The sequence below is a fragment of the Camelus dromedarius genome, chromosome 29 (genome assembly GCF_036321535.1).
Source record: "Camelus dromedarius isolate mCamDro1 chromosome 29, mCamDro1.pat, whole genome shotgun sequence".
Classification (NCBI taxonomy): Eukaryota; Metazoa; Chordata; class Mammalia; order Artiodactyla; family Camelidae; genus Camelus; species Camelus dromedarius.
The window spans coordinates 16,930,578-16,944,093 of NC_087464.1; the positions used below are offsets into that span (position 1 = coordinate 16,930,578).

At 45.2% G+C, this 13,516-nt stretch overlaps 1 protein-coding gene across 4 annotated transcripts in view; it reads right to left on the reverse strand.

Annotated features, from left to right (window-relative positions):
* Positions 1-234: 234 nt before the first annotated feature.
* CRTC3 (CREB regulated transcription coactivator 3) overlaps positions 235-13,516 on the reverse strand; it is an 87,679-nt gene continuing 74,397 nt past the window's right edge. For 2 of the 4 annotated variants that reach the window (XM_064480601.1, XM_064480603.1), the window contains 6 exons: positions 10,874-11,172; positions 5,928-6,128; positions 5,759-5,839; positions 4,347-4,449; positions 4,163-4,231; positions 235-3,881 (listed from right to left, as the gene is read on the reverse strand). In XM_064480601.1, the coding sequence (XP_064336671.1) occupies positions 3,673-3,881; positions 4,163-4,231; positions 4,347-4,449; positions 5,759-5,839; positions 5,928-6,128; positions 10,874-11,172 (962 nt within the window). In that variant the 3' untranslated portion in view covers positions 235-3,672. The remainder of the gene's footprint in view (positions 3,882-4,162; positions 4,232-4,346; positions 4,450-5,758; positions 5,840-5,927; positions 6,129-10,873; positions 11,173-13,516) is intronic. The other 2 variants (XM_064480602.1, XM_031440600.2) reach the window with 2 other exon arrangements.

Genomic DNA, 13,516 nt, shown 5'->3' on the forward strand with positions numbered 1-13,516 from the left:
TGCCATGATGTCCCATCCTGGGTACCTACAGCCTCAAAGCAACCGCGCGCCCCTACTTCTTTCTGAACTGCTCTCAGGACTGGGCGCAACATCACATATTAAGAACACTTGACAAGTGGGGCCAGTGCAGGACCTGCTGAGCCGAGGATCAGACGTCTCTAACTGCAGGCTGAGCTGAGAAAGGCTTTCCACTAATTCATCTCACCCGAGGCTGAAGAAAAACACCAAATGCAGTTACAACCTTATTGTGCTGCCTTTAATTAGGAAAGATGTAAAATGATGCATTATAAAACTTGGAAGCTACTTTATACAAATTCCAATCTTTAAATATTGTTTAATGAAGGACTTGGGAACTAGGACACTGGCGGGAAGTCTGATTAGTTACCGTGATGGTTCCATCATGAAGCAGTGGAAGAAACACGCTTGGAACCATCTGTGCATGGATCAGAAGAGCCGATGAGAGTCGGAACTGGAAATGTCTTCAGATATGCAAATGGACTGGAATACACAACATTTCAGCTCAGGTAATATACAGTAGACTTAGGAGAAATGAAACAGGACAAAGGAGAATTCATGTTGATCTTGACATAAACAAGAAAAGCTTATGTCCTAAAACCCACAACCATACAGAAGGAACAAAATAGAAAAAAAGGTTTTAGTTCTATGCTGTTTAACTGCTGGTAAATGAGAGTAGTACAACCATCGATTTCTTGTGAAAAACTAAATATTGAAAAATAGTTTACTCTGAAGTCTGCAGCCACTTCAGATGCCGAGGACCACGCCTGGTTTGTTACAAAGGCAGCAGTGAGGGCAGATGTACCCACCGAAGGTCAGGCAGACACCTGTCTGCGGGTGTCCTTGACACCCTGTAATCAAAGTGGGTTGTATAATGCCCAAAACCTTTTCACAGGAAAAGATCGGACTGATGGACCTAAGGACAAATTTAATTCAGTGCTAAACCTTACTGTCATCATTATACTCCCCCAAGCAAGCCACTTTTCCTGGGAGCCTCCATTTCCACGAGTCACCTGGCAAATGCAGGCGGGAGTACACGTTGTCCTGTAGGTCTCAGGGTCTCCAGCTGTAAGGCAGGGCTGCTGTGCAGACAGAAAGAGCTGGGACCCCGACAGCAATGATCTCCATGGGTAAGGCACTGTGTAAAGAGCAGATTATGCTGGGACCTCCATTTTTCAAAAAAAAAAACAAAACAAAACCAACTGACAACATCAGCACTCCTCCCTATCTGAATGGCCAGATCAGATTTTGGGGGCCCTTGACTCAGGAGAGGCAGCAAGGATCTGGCTTCTTTCAGCACACCAGGGTGCTGTGTACGACGAAAGGCCCTTTTACTTCAACAAAAAGTTACTGCCCTCTGAGATCTCAAATATAAAGGGAGCTGGAAGTTTAACTGGGACTAAGGCTTCTAAGGGGAGGCCAATTGCCCCTTCCTGAGCCTGAGCTCAGGCAAGGAGGGCTCCGGCTTGACTTCCTAACTCAACAGTGGGGGTTCAGGGCAAATGAGAATTGGGAAGACTTGGGTTTCTCAGTAAAGATATGCACCATTGGGGTTATTTGAAAGATGGGAAGGAGGAATCCCCCTGAGGACAGAAGGAAATAGGACAAGGTCTGGAGAGGTTAACAGCCAGGATCCTATGACAGGCTCCTCCTGCCACCAGGCACATGTGTCAGATTCAGACCCACACAGTGCAGCCTGGCTTCTTTGGGTGGGAGTGGCCAAGAGGCCTTTAGTGACACTCCTGGTGTCTCCAGGAAGGGCAGTAGCCACTTTGTCTGGGCAAAGGTTCTGGCATCTCTCTCTCCTTCAGTGTTCCTGTCCTCCTGTCCTGTCTTCCCAAGCGTGTATTCGGCCCCACTGGCCAGACCCCTCCAGAGGGGCCTCAAGCCCACCAGTCAGGTCTCTGGTCAGGGATGGCCTAGACTAAGTCAGAGGAGGCAGGCGGTGGTGGAAATATAGTGATACTATTATGCGAAGATACTGATGCTTAATGATGGCTTCATAAATTAGGCCTTCATTTTATTATACACTATGTCTTCAACCTCAGAGAATGAATCTCTTTTTAAAGCAATTGAGAGCAGGGGGAGGGTATAGCTCAAGTGGTAGAGTACATGCTTAGCATGCACAGGGTCCTGTTCACTCCCCAGTACCTCCTCTTAAAACAGATAAACCTAATTCCCTCCTCCCCTCAAAAAAAAAAAATTAAAAAAAAGCAATTAAGAGTAAAACCTGGGTCTGAGAGGGAAGATTTTTGCGGGGGCCAGGACCTCTGAGGTCCCGGCATGTAGGAGGCCTCAGTTGGCTCAGCCATTCTGGACGCATTGCAAAGACAGATGTCACCTCCCTGCACACCCTCGAGAAGAACAGGGCGCAGTCTACTCGTGGATTTGGTCATCTAGTGTTAAAAGCATATTAAAGTGCACGCTTAACTGAACCACAGGCACAAGTGTTAGAAAAGCTGAAACTCTGAGAAGATCTGGTGAGGAACAGGGATAGCTGGAGATCAGACTGCCCCACAGCAAGGCAGATTCATTCGTTCACGCACGCACTCACTCACTCACGCGTGTGTGCATCCGATGCACACTTCTGCAGCACCTGCTCCGTGCCAGGCACTTGTTAGGTACTAGGAGTTCAACGATGACTGAGGCACAGTCCCTGCCCTCAAGGAGCTTACGGTCTAGCAGGGTTACATTAACACTCCTGTTCCACAGAGAATCCGCCTCCCTCTGCTGCTGCTCGGCTGCCGGGTGGGCCGGAGTCAGACCTCAGCCATTCCCTCCAGCTGGTCCAGAGGGAGGGAGGCCTGTATTGTCTGGCGCTTGTCTGGAGGATGTCACGTGTCTGTGAGATACCTACAGCCCCCTTCTTTCTTCCCCAGCCACCAAGAAGGAGCACTGTTCTCTTCAGGCTCATCCGTTACCGGGGATTTCTTATTTCAGTGACTGAATAAAATAGTCTTCCCTTTCCTCTTGTCCATAGGAAAAGGTGTACTGAAGCAGCAGAAAAGAGATTACAAACTGGGAGGAAACAAATTAGCATTCAGTTTGCTTCACGCAAGTCTGTTCTTGGACATGTGGTAAAAATTCTTCATGTGAGAACTGAGGCCCCGAGAGAGCCCTGGCCCTCTGCTCCGCCCTGCTACATCCTGGTGCTGCGAGGCACAGCGGCTGGATCAGAGAAGGCGTCCTGGGGCTGTGGTACCGTTTCTGGAAGCTGAACTGACTCCCAAAGGCCTAACTGTCCCCAACTCCGGGTCCTTCCTTCAGTGTTGACTGAGATCAGTGGTTCTGAGCATGACACGATTCCACTGGGGCCTCCTGTTACATATTTTCTACTTTACACATCGACCGACTAGATGGCCGATGAAAAGATGTCATGGTGGTGGTGATGGCTGATTCATCGGAGGCCCCAAAGCAGCTTGCCTGCAGCAACGGGACCTGCGCCGCAGGCCTGAGGGGCGGTGCCCAGCTCTGTGGTCTCGAATAAGCCACTGTGTGTGAGATGGGACCTTGTCTGAAAGCTGGGAGCCAAGGAATTGGTTCCTTCCATGTCAGAAGCCAGAGATAACTAAAGCCCAGGGGTGTAGCTGGCTCCACTCTGTTCCATTCTATTTTAGCTATTTCAGAAATAAGTTCTCCTGTTCCGTTCCATTCTGTTCACAGTCGGTCAGCTCGGAAGGTCTCTTCAACAGAGGGGTCGAGCAGGCCCATGCTGGAATCACTTAACATGTTGAGTCCGTCCAGGCTCAGGGGTTCAATTTGGAGCTCTTCTTCCAATGGAAACGGAGTGTCCACGTTCAGGCTGACCTCAGGCATGCCGGCCAGAGCACTGCTGAGGTCTTTGAATAGGCTGGTGCTCGAGTCTTCTGGAAAGAGCAGTGAGAGGGGAAAACAGTGCTGATTAGGAGGCGTGAGGGCCCAGGCCACTAAAAGGGCATAACTAATGAAAACCCTCAAAACGCTGTTCCTGTCATCTTCCTATCCAGGATGGTCATCACCCGTGTCCCAACCACTCCAGGCCTACAGTTTCACTCTGGAATCTATGTTCTTTGCAGTCGGTTCCACGACTCCCAGTTTGGCAGGTTTTCTCCCTCTGAATAGCTGTCAATCACCAGAAACTAAGTAGATCAGAAAAGGCCTGGCTTACCTGGCCCTTTCCCTGCGGCCTCACAGCCTCTGGGGCTGGACACCCGCATCTCACAAAGGTCAAGTTGAGCTGGAAGGCATTCATCTTTTGCTTTATATAATGTTATTGTTTAAACTGTCTTACAGCAGTATCTGTAGAAACACAGCGAAATAAAAAGAGAAGCGGAGGGGTGGCCCACACTCACCTGTCAGGATGGCGCTCGGGAAATTCCCGCAATTGGAATACAGGTTTGGTCTCAAATGAAAGGAGTCCTGTGGTTCTCGGGGGCCCTGCTGCACCAGGGGCACCTGGAAGCATCAAAGCTCATGCTGTAAGGAACGACCCCCGCTTCCAAGGAGAGGATAGCGCAGTGTGCTCCCAGAGCAAAACCAGACATGAAAACTGTCTTCTGGTCCCGTCTCTCCAGGATCCCAGAGTGCTTTGCTGCTGCAACAGCCTACACAGAACGTTATTTTCAGGCCGGGGGATGCTGGGGTGGAGGAAGGGTTCCTGAGGGCCACTGTGGGTGACTCGTCCCCGTTCGCACACTGCCCGGCCCACCATGCCATCCCAGGAGACACTATTGGTTTCTTTGGGCCCTCTGGTCTCAGCCACCACCCTCCTCAGCACACCGAGGCCTTTGGAAAACCACCAGCTGTGGGAACCCTTCAAAGGCTCCATCTGTTACCAAGAAAGTGATGGGTTCTTTTCCTCTTTGGTTTCTAGAAAAACGAGGAGGTGGGACCATTTCCTTCTCTCACTCAGAGGGAGGAACCACAGGCAAGCTCCTCTCTATGAGAAAGCCTCTGTAAGGATGGTTTAGAACTTGGGCCCATTTTAGGTGGCTTTCCTGAAATTAATTTTCAAACTATTTTTTTAAATCTTTCAAAAGTATTTGAATTTCCATCATTTTTCAGAGAGACACTGACTTACCTGGACTCAAATGGCTTCTTCAGAAAATGGGGAGGCAAGGACTACTGCTTACCACAAGGTTTCCCCACGGCCTAATCAGGAAATACCTGTCTTTATTTTTTTTATTATTATTATTATTAATTTCTGGAAAATTGCTCTTCTTCTCTCCTTAGTACATCCTGGAGCCCAAACCACAATTACTGAATACTGTAAAATCTAGGGATATTAAAAATGGTCAGTGTTAGGGAGCAACTAAAAACCAAAAGAAAATGGCTGAATGAAAGCATCCTCAGGAAGGAACCCCCGCCCCTGGCCAGGACAAGCTCCCAGGAGGCCACACACTGTGCAGGGCACAGCAGCTCGGGCAGAGGCAAGGCCCCTCCCTGTGTCTCAGTCTCCTCACGTGACAGATTCATGGATGGCTATGCCTCCTTCCAGTATGAATAATCCACAATTCTATGGCTAGAGTGTCACACACAAGTCTTCCATTGCTTGTTCAAACAGGTCCTCTGACTAGGCCTGACATTAGATAAGGCAGCCAGCCCCAGCATTCCAGGGCTCGGGCCACACCAGGCTCTAGGCACCGAGCACATCTGCGGTCAGAGAAGTGGAGGACCAAGTCTGGGGGGCATGGGTTCCCTGGGGGGAGCAGACCGACTGCAGCATCCCCACCCTGAGGCAGAGGCAGGCTGGGCGATCACTCACCTGCTGAGGAAAGGCTGGGCCTGGCCTCATGGACTGCTGGTCAAAGCTCACATCTGGGAAGAAGCTGGTCAAAGATGAGCCCTTCAAGGAACAAGGAGTGGACCGTTTAGCTTGGAACTCGGGGCAACATGAGCGTTCCCTCCTGACCAGTGTTCCTGGTAGGACTCACCTGGGCTGTGAGGAGCTGGAAGTCTGACTGTGGCAGCGATGAAGCTGCATGGGGCTGCTGAGCAGGGGGCTCCTGGGTGCAGGGCTGCTGCAGCAGAGGCTGGGGGAGGTCCTGGGGCGTGGGGTACGGGGGCGGAGGGGACACCTGGGCTTGAGCTTCTGCGGGCAGGAAGGAGAGCGGGCTTCGATCTGAGGACACCATCTGAAAAACAAAGCCACTGACTACTTAGCTTCTGAGTTTCTAGTTTCTAAGTCTTTTATGATTAGGGAATGTCAAAGTAAGGAAAAACCCTGAGATTTTTTCCCCACCCTGGTATTCTGCACTACGCTCTGAGAAGCCTGCTTCTGTTCTTTCAAAATATATTTTAAATCTCACTTCCCCACAAAGCATTTTCCATTCAATGACAATTTCTATTGTCTTAAAAAAACAAACAAAACAAAACACAGCCAATTTAACCAGTTTCCTCTCAGTTTTCTCAGTGAAAATTGTGTTTGTTTTTTAAAGCCATAACTTCTGGTTAAAAATGGAAGACTGAATAAAGCATTTAGCTCTGCTGTCTCCCAAGACTCTACTAAGACCCCAAAATAACATTAAACAACAATAAACAACACTAAAACAATAATAAATAACACTAAAATGATAATAAACAACACAGGGACAAAGAAAGTGGGAGAGAAGAAAATAGCAACATGATTTGGAAAACGAAAAGCAGATGGACAAGTAGGAACTGGCTGAGCAGAGCTGAGAAAGCCAAATGCTAAGCTGGCAGCCGGGGGGAGAATCTAGAGGCAATCTGCCTGACATCACAGCATCCCTAGCGGGGCCTGGAACTGGGGCAGCAAGCAGCAGCGGGTGAAGGTGCAGCTACCCGGAGGATGCGGACGAAGCTGACGTGGGCAGCGGTTAGGCTTCAGAGCCCCTGCCTGGCGGGAGACTGGGGGCTGCACTCTGGAAAGAGTACAGCACAGGGTCTTCGCACAGGCTGCACCAGACCCCAGAAGGTGGGGCACCACCGAAAACAGGGTTTATGAGAAAGCTCACTGTCAAATCTTGAGCCTTCCGCCTTTCTTTCCCAGCTCAGCTCTCAGAGTGCTGGAATCCAGGCAAGAGCCGGGCGCGAGATCAGGAGAGTGTCCTTTGGGGATCTGACCAGCCTAGGAGAAAATCCAACTTACGACACCAGAGGTTCCCCAAGGAAATGGCTGAGTTAGATCACTCTACAATGAAGACCATATTCAACAAGCCCACCCATCTATACAGAGCTTCCAGCCAGTTTGTGTGTGTTCTGTTCTTAAATAGGAGTACGGTGACAAGGATCACCAGACCATGAAGAAAGCATCTGAATGACAGTCAGAGACCCAAGCAGACAAACAGAGAAAAGAAACTTGGAAAAATCTATGGAGGAAGAAGTAGTCATGAAAAACAAAATTATCATTATAATCTATAGGGCTGTTAAAAATCCTTGTCTGTTAGAAATACATATTAAAATATTTGTAATACATATCTCAATATACATTTTTATGAAGTAGGTATATGGGTGAAACAAGATGACAAAAATGTTGACAGTTGTTGATGAGAAATCATGGGTACAGAAGGATTCATTATCTTATGTTCTGTACTTCCATGCAATTTGGAAAATTTCTATTACAAAAAATAAATGTAAAAGAAATCAGGGGGGGAGGATATAGCTCAGCGGTAGAGTGCCATGCTTAGTATGCATGAGTTTCTGGGTTCAATCCCCAGCGCCTCCATCAAAAAATAAGTAAGTAAATAAACCTAATTACCTCCCCACCTTAAAACAAAAACAAAAACAAAAACAAAAACCAGAACAAAAATTACCACCAAAAACCTCAGAGAGGTAAAAGATGATGTTGCATCCATGGAATAAGTATGATGTTATAAAAAAGGGAACATTCAGAGAATAAGAAGAAAATTATTGGCTATTTAAAAGTATGAGAGCAAAAATGAAAACCTCAACATAAGGTTTGAAAGATAATGTTGAGAAACTCTTCCAGAAAGCAGAGAAAAAAGACAAAGAGAGAAAAGAGAAGAGAAAAAAATTGGATGTCAGAGGAGAAGTACAGATGTGCAACAGTCATACAATAGGAGTGCAGGAGAAAAAAGAGACAACTAAAGGGAAGAAATCATCAAAAAAGTGATTATGGAAAATTTTCCAGAAATGAAGGAGATGAGTTTCCAGATTGAAGACACCCACCATCCAGCCAGACTCCTATCAAGCCACATTATCTTAAGTTTCAGAATACTAGGGACAAAAAGAAGATCCTACAAGTCTCTCGAGGCAAAAAAGGGAATTTCATTCAAAGTCTGATGAATCAGAATGATACTGGATTTCTCAGGAGCAACTCTAGAAAGTAAAAAGCAATGGATTAATACCTTCAAAATTTCAGGAGAAAATTATTTCAAGTTTGAATTCTATACTTAGCCAATTATTCATTAAATGGTGGGTAGAATGAAGGCACATTTAAGTCATATCAGGTCACACATACTCTTTTTGTAAAGCTATTGGAAGATTCGTTTTTAATTGTATTGAAAGATTTACCCAATGCAGAGACTTTGGGATTGAATAAATACAATACACACAGAAAACCAGACCAAGAGAAAAGTAAGACATTTATTAACTCCCAGAAGAAAACAAATGCTCATTTTGTTATTTTACAGTAAACTACATGGTTCCACTCTGGTTGCATTATTATAACCATGAAAACACCAAACACTGAGTATTGCTCTAATCAAAATTATAACAAATCACCCTGTGAGGATGAGGAGGGTGAGTAGGAAATATGTGTGTGTAGTGTGGGGTGAGAGGCTTGAGAGACTTGAAAGAACTAAATCCTAATCTTCCATGGTAGGATGTCATTAGATAATCCCTAACACTAAAAATCTAGAGCAAAATAATAAAATAACACCATTATACCAGACTGCCTAAAATGGTTGAAAACGGCCATCTCCAATGCAGTTTGGTGCAGCCACTGTGGAAAACAGTATGGATATTCCTCCAAAGGCTAGGAACAGACTTACCACATGACCCAGGAATCCCACTCCTGGGCATATATCCAGAAGGAACCCTACTTCAAAAAGACACTTGCACCCCAATGTTCATAGCAGCACTATTTACAACAGCCAAGACATGGAAACAGCCTAAATATCCATCAACAGATGACTGGATAAAGAAGATGTGGTATATTTATACAATGGAATACTATTCAGCCATAAAAATGACAACATAACACCATTTGCAGCAACATGGATGTCCCTGGAGAATGTCATTCTAAGTGAAGTAAGCCAGAAAGAGAAAGAAAAATACCATATGAGATCACTCATCTGTGGAATCTAAAAAACAACAACAACAACAAAAAAACCCCAAAACCAAAAAGAAATATAAAACAGAAACAGACTCATAGACATAGAGTACAAACTTGTGGTTGCCAAGGGGAAGAGGGGTGGGAAGGGATAGACTGGGAGTTCAAAATTTGTAGATACTGACAGGCATATGTAGAATAGATAAACAAGATTATACTGTATAGCACAGGAAAATATATACAAGATCCTGTGGTAGCACACAGCGAAAAAAAATGTGACAATGAATATATGTATGTTCATGTATAACTGAAAAATTGTGCTTTATGCTGGAATTTGACACAACATTGTAAAATGACTATAACTCAATAAAAAAATGTTTAAGAAAAAGAGAAAAAGAAAAAAAGAAAAGAAAAAAAGAAGAAAAAGAAAAATAAAAAAGAAAATGGCCATCTCCAGGCAATGAGAAATATGGCTGGTGGCGGCTAGTGGGGGAGGAGAATACCATTGTTGTTTCATAACAAGCCCTTTAGAAATTTGACTTTTTTAAACTATGTGCACGAATAACACTTTTTTTAAAAAAAATCTAAATATTAAGCAAACCAAAGATGAGAACATCTGAAGGAGATGCTCTCTGTCCCTCCAGTCTCCTTAAAACGTAGCTGGAAAGCAAGAGTGATTTTTTTATACCCTATAAAATAATCTTGCAAAATAGAATTAAAGGCAACCCAATAACGTAAAAAGAACCATTAAAAAACAATTATGAAATACGCCCTGACCTTCTACCGAAAGGGATTACTCATATAATAAAGATCCCGTAGCTAGTAATTGGTACAGGGTGACTAATGACTGGGTCTGCTAACTCCTTCCGCTGTATTCTGTCAACTCCTTCTTGCTAAATCGTTACTCATTTACAGTGAAGTGATGAGTAAACGATGTTATAATGTATTTAGGGCGTGACCAACAGGTTGAAAACATATTCACTGGTGACTGTGGTAAGGAGAACCACCCTAAGATCTTAGAATAGAAACAGTCAACAAGTCAAAATATGACGTTTCCACCCTAAATTTCTATAAAAGGCTTCTGACTTCAAAATGTGCCTCTTTCTGAACAGACTTCTTCCAGTCCTTTTATAGAGATATGATCCTATCGTACCTAGTACTTCATCAGCAAGAGAAGCATTGCTTCTTAAACCTGTCGTTATAATTAGGAAAGAGGTCTAATCCAGTATCAAAGTTTCAGGAAGGTATTTAAATGTCTTCTTTGGCTTTCCTCTGTGACTTAAAGTACTCATACAGTCAAGTATTGATTTTCCATACCAGATTAAAAATCCCTACCTGGCTTCCCCAAGCTCTCTTAGATAGACCTGGATTGTGTTCCTCAACACCCTACTCTGTCCTCCAACCCAAACTTCATGAGTTAGTGACCGCAAACTGTTCAGTGCTTGCTTAAGAGTAATCAACACAACAAATGTTATTAGAAAATCATTAGTGCATTCTGAATTATTCGATTTTGCATATAAGTGAGAACTGACTGCACTGGAGACCTCACGGACAACGCCTGGTGTGAGGACCTAATCCGACTCCTATATGCTTCAGTCTGTTTCACTGTGAGTTTGTGGCTTTTACCTGCGAGGCAGGATACGGGTTCAGAGGGCTGGTTGAAGAGAGCTGTCTGCTGAAACCTTGATGTGCTTCAGGGCCAGGAGAAAGCGTGAGAGGGCTGACGGGGGGCTGCCTACGCCGAGAGGGGCCGCTCAGGTTTGTGGTGGAAAGGGATGGGTTGCTGAGGGAGAAGAGACGGAGCGAAGGGTGAAGAGCAGAGGCGCTGGGGGCAGATGCCTGGGGGTGGCTGTTTACGGAGGAGGAGAGTGCTGTCTTATTGAGCGTGGCCTGGATGGAGGGGTTGCTCCGAGAACTCTGGAGACCTACAGGATGACAAATTCACAAGTTACTTGTCATAATTTCTGACCAAATCTTCTGTTTTCCAAAGATTAAAGAAAACTTAACTTCCTATGATTTGTATTTGATGATGATTCTGTATGAAAAAGATCTCCTGGGCAACTCTCCTACTGAAAATGGTGCCAACGGCAAGGAAAAGACGCGCCAAGACTGAGAGGGACGATGCCATCAAGATGAGAATGGCTTTTTCTTACAAAGAATGAGAGTGCGCGAACCACCCCTAGGAGAGCAGGACGCGGTGAGCAGCGGCAGCACAGACCAACGCCCGGTGTGCTCTGCTCCAGCCCAAGGAGCACACCCAGGGCTGCGCAGCTGATTCTGTTTAGGTCCCCCGGCTGCCTCCGTCCCAGGTGTCCAGCCAGGACGCTCTGCTGCCTTTGGAAAACATCCTTTCACTGAGAGTTGTGGCTCTTGGGGAGCTGCCTCAATGGACCTCTAAATACCCCGAGCACAGCAGAGAGTCACAGGAGGGGACACTCCATGTCTCCTGCCCCAGGGTTCCTTTCTTTTTGTTTTTCTGGCTCTTGAGAAATTGTTCATTACAGTCTATTCCAATTTAGGGAAGAAAAAGTCTTTGCGGGTGCTTTGTTTCACGTTAGGGGGAGGGTAGTAAATTTTAGCAAGAGCAAGAGAGTTTGGAAAGGCATTTCTATGACACAGGCTGCTAGGGCACCAGCTCCAGGGACCCTGTCCTATGCCCTGCTGGCTCCCTGGCACCTGGCCCAGGGCCTGGCGGAGTGGCTTCACTCCAGGAATGAGTCCTCTGCTGCTGCTGTGCACCTGAGCTGGCGAGCTCCGTGTTTCAGAGCCCAGCCCACCATGCTCGTACCAGCAGTTGGAGCGAGCAGAACTGTGTGCTGTCTCATGTTGGTACAAAAAAAACTAAGTGTTACACTAAAATTATGGCAATGAAGAAATGACCAAAAAAAAAAAAAAAGCATTTTTAGCTGGCAAATGATTTTTTAAAGGAAGGAAAGTGTCTCTGATAAAACTGTAAGCAGTTATCCCACCATTCAACTCCCCATGAAAAGGTCAGAGAGTTGGGTGGCTCAAATAAGAATTAAAATTAGAGCTAAAGATATAAATTTAGATTTAAAAAATCATTCAGAAAGAAAGCACAAACATCTTAAAAAATATATGTGAGGCTTTGTGTACCATGCACTTTAAGGAGTGCATAGAAACTGTAAAAACTTAAGCACTGGTTCTGACATATTCTGGAAAAAATAATGCTTGTTTGAGGAAAATAACAGCCAGCAATTATACATAGGATTTTCAGCTGAAGCAGTGTCCAAGGATGTACTGGAGAATGCCAGCTTCCCCAAGACCCAAAGGAGCTAAGTGCCAATGCTGCTTTACTTATGTGACCTTGGATGTCCTTGTTCACAGAGACTTCACCAAGGTCACGTAAGTAAGGCAGCAGAATAATAAAATGACAAAAAAATAAAAAAATAAAGGTGGTCTCTGGTATTAGTTCTTCAAACCTAAAATTATGTTGTACAATGGCAGCATCGCTGTAATTGACAGAGAACCTTCCAGGTGACCACACTGAAGGGGACCACCCTCATTTGAGTGGTGAGTTCTGATTTGCATGGACAAGTCTTACTGAACCCAGAATGGAAACCAGCACAAGCACTTCCCCCACTGACAGACCATCACTGAGGATTCCTTCTAAAAGAAATGGTCCACCATTCTTAGAACCCTTATGGCTGGGGGCCGTCCTGCAACACTGGGAGTAAGAGAGATTAATTCCTGTCCGAGACATTGATAAGAGCATCTGTCAGGGTTCAGGCAAATGTAGTCATGTTTCAACCTGGGGGCTGAGCTGCAGGCACTCAAACTCATACAGTAACACCCAAGTCACATCGTGGGTAGCTTTTTAATACAGCTACATGCCACATCTTTAAGCACTTCTGAAAATTTGAACCAATAATTTTGAACTGTGGTAGGTTATTTAATATATACCTCTATTAAGTGTAAGTATTTTCCCTGTATCCACTGTAAATTTTCTAAAATTCAAAATATTCTCTTTAGAAAGCCAATGGGAAATTGGAGGGACCTAGAGAGACATCTGTAATTATTAAATATCATCATAAATTGATAAGAGCCACAAACGTTTCACTAACACAGAACAGAACAGAACAGACACTTATTTCTCAACTCTCAAATCTTATTCTCCAAGTCCCTGGGACACACGGGCTGGTGAAGACAATGAAGAATGAGCTTTAACAGAGCTGTTCCAGAGTTCATCAGATCCAGGAGAAACAGAACCATCAAAATGAAATGCCAGCAAGTTGAGAGGTACAGGAGCAG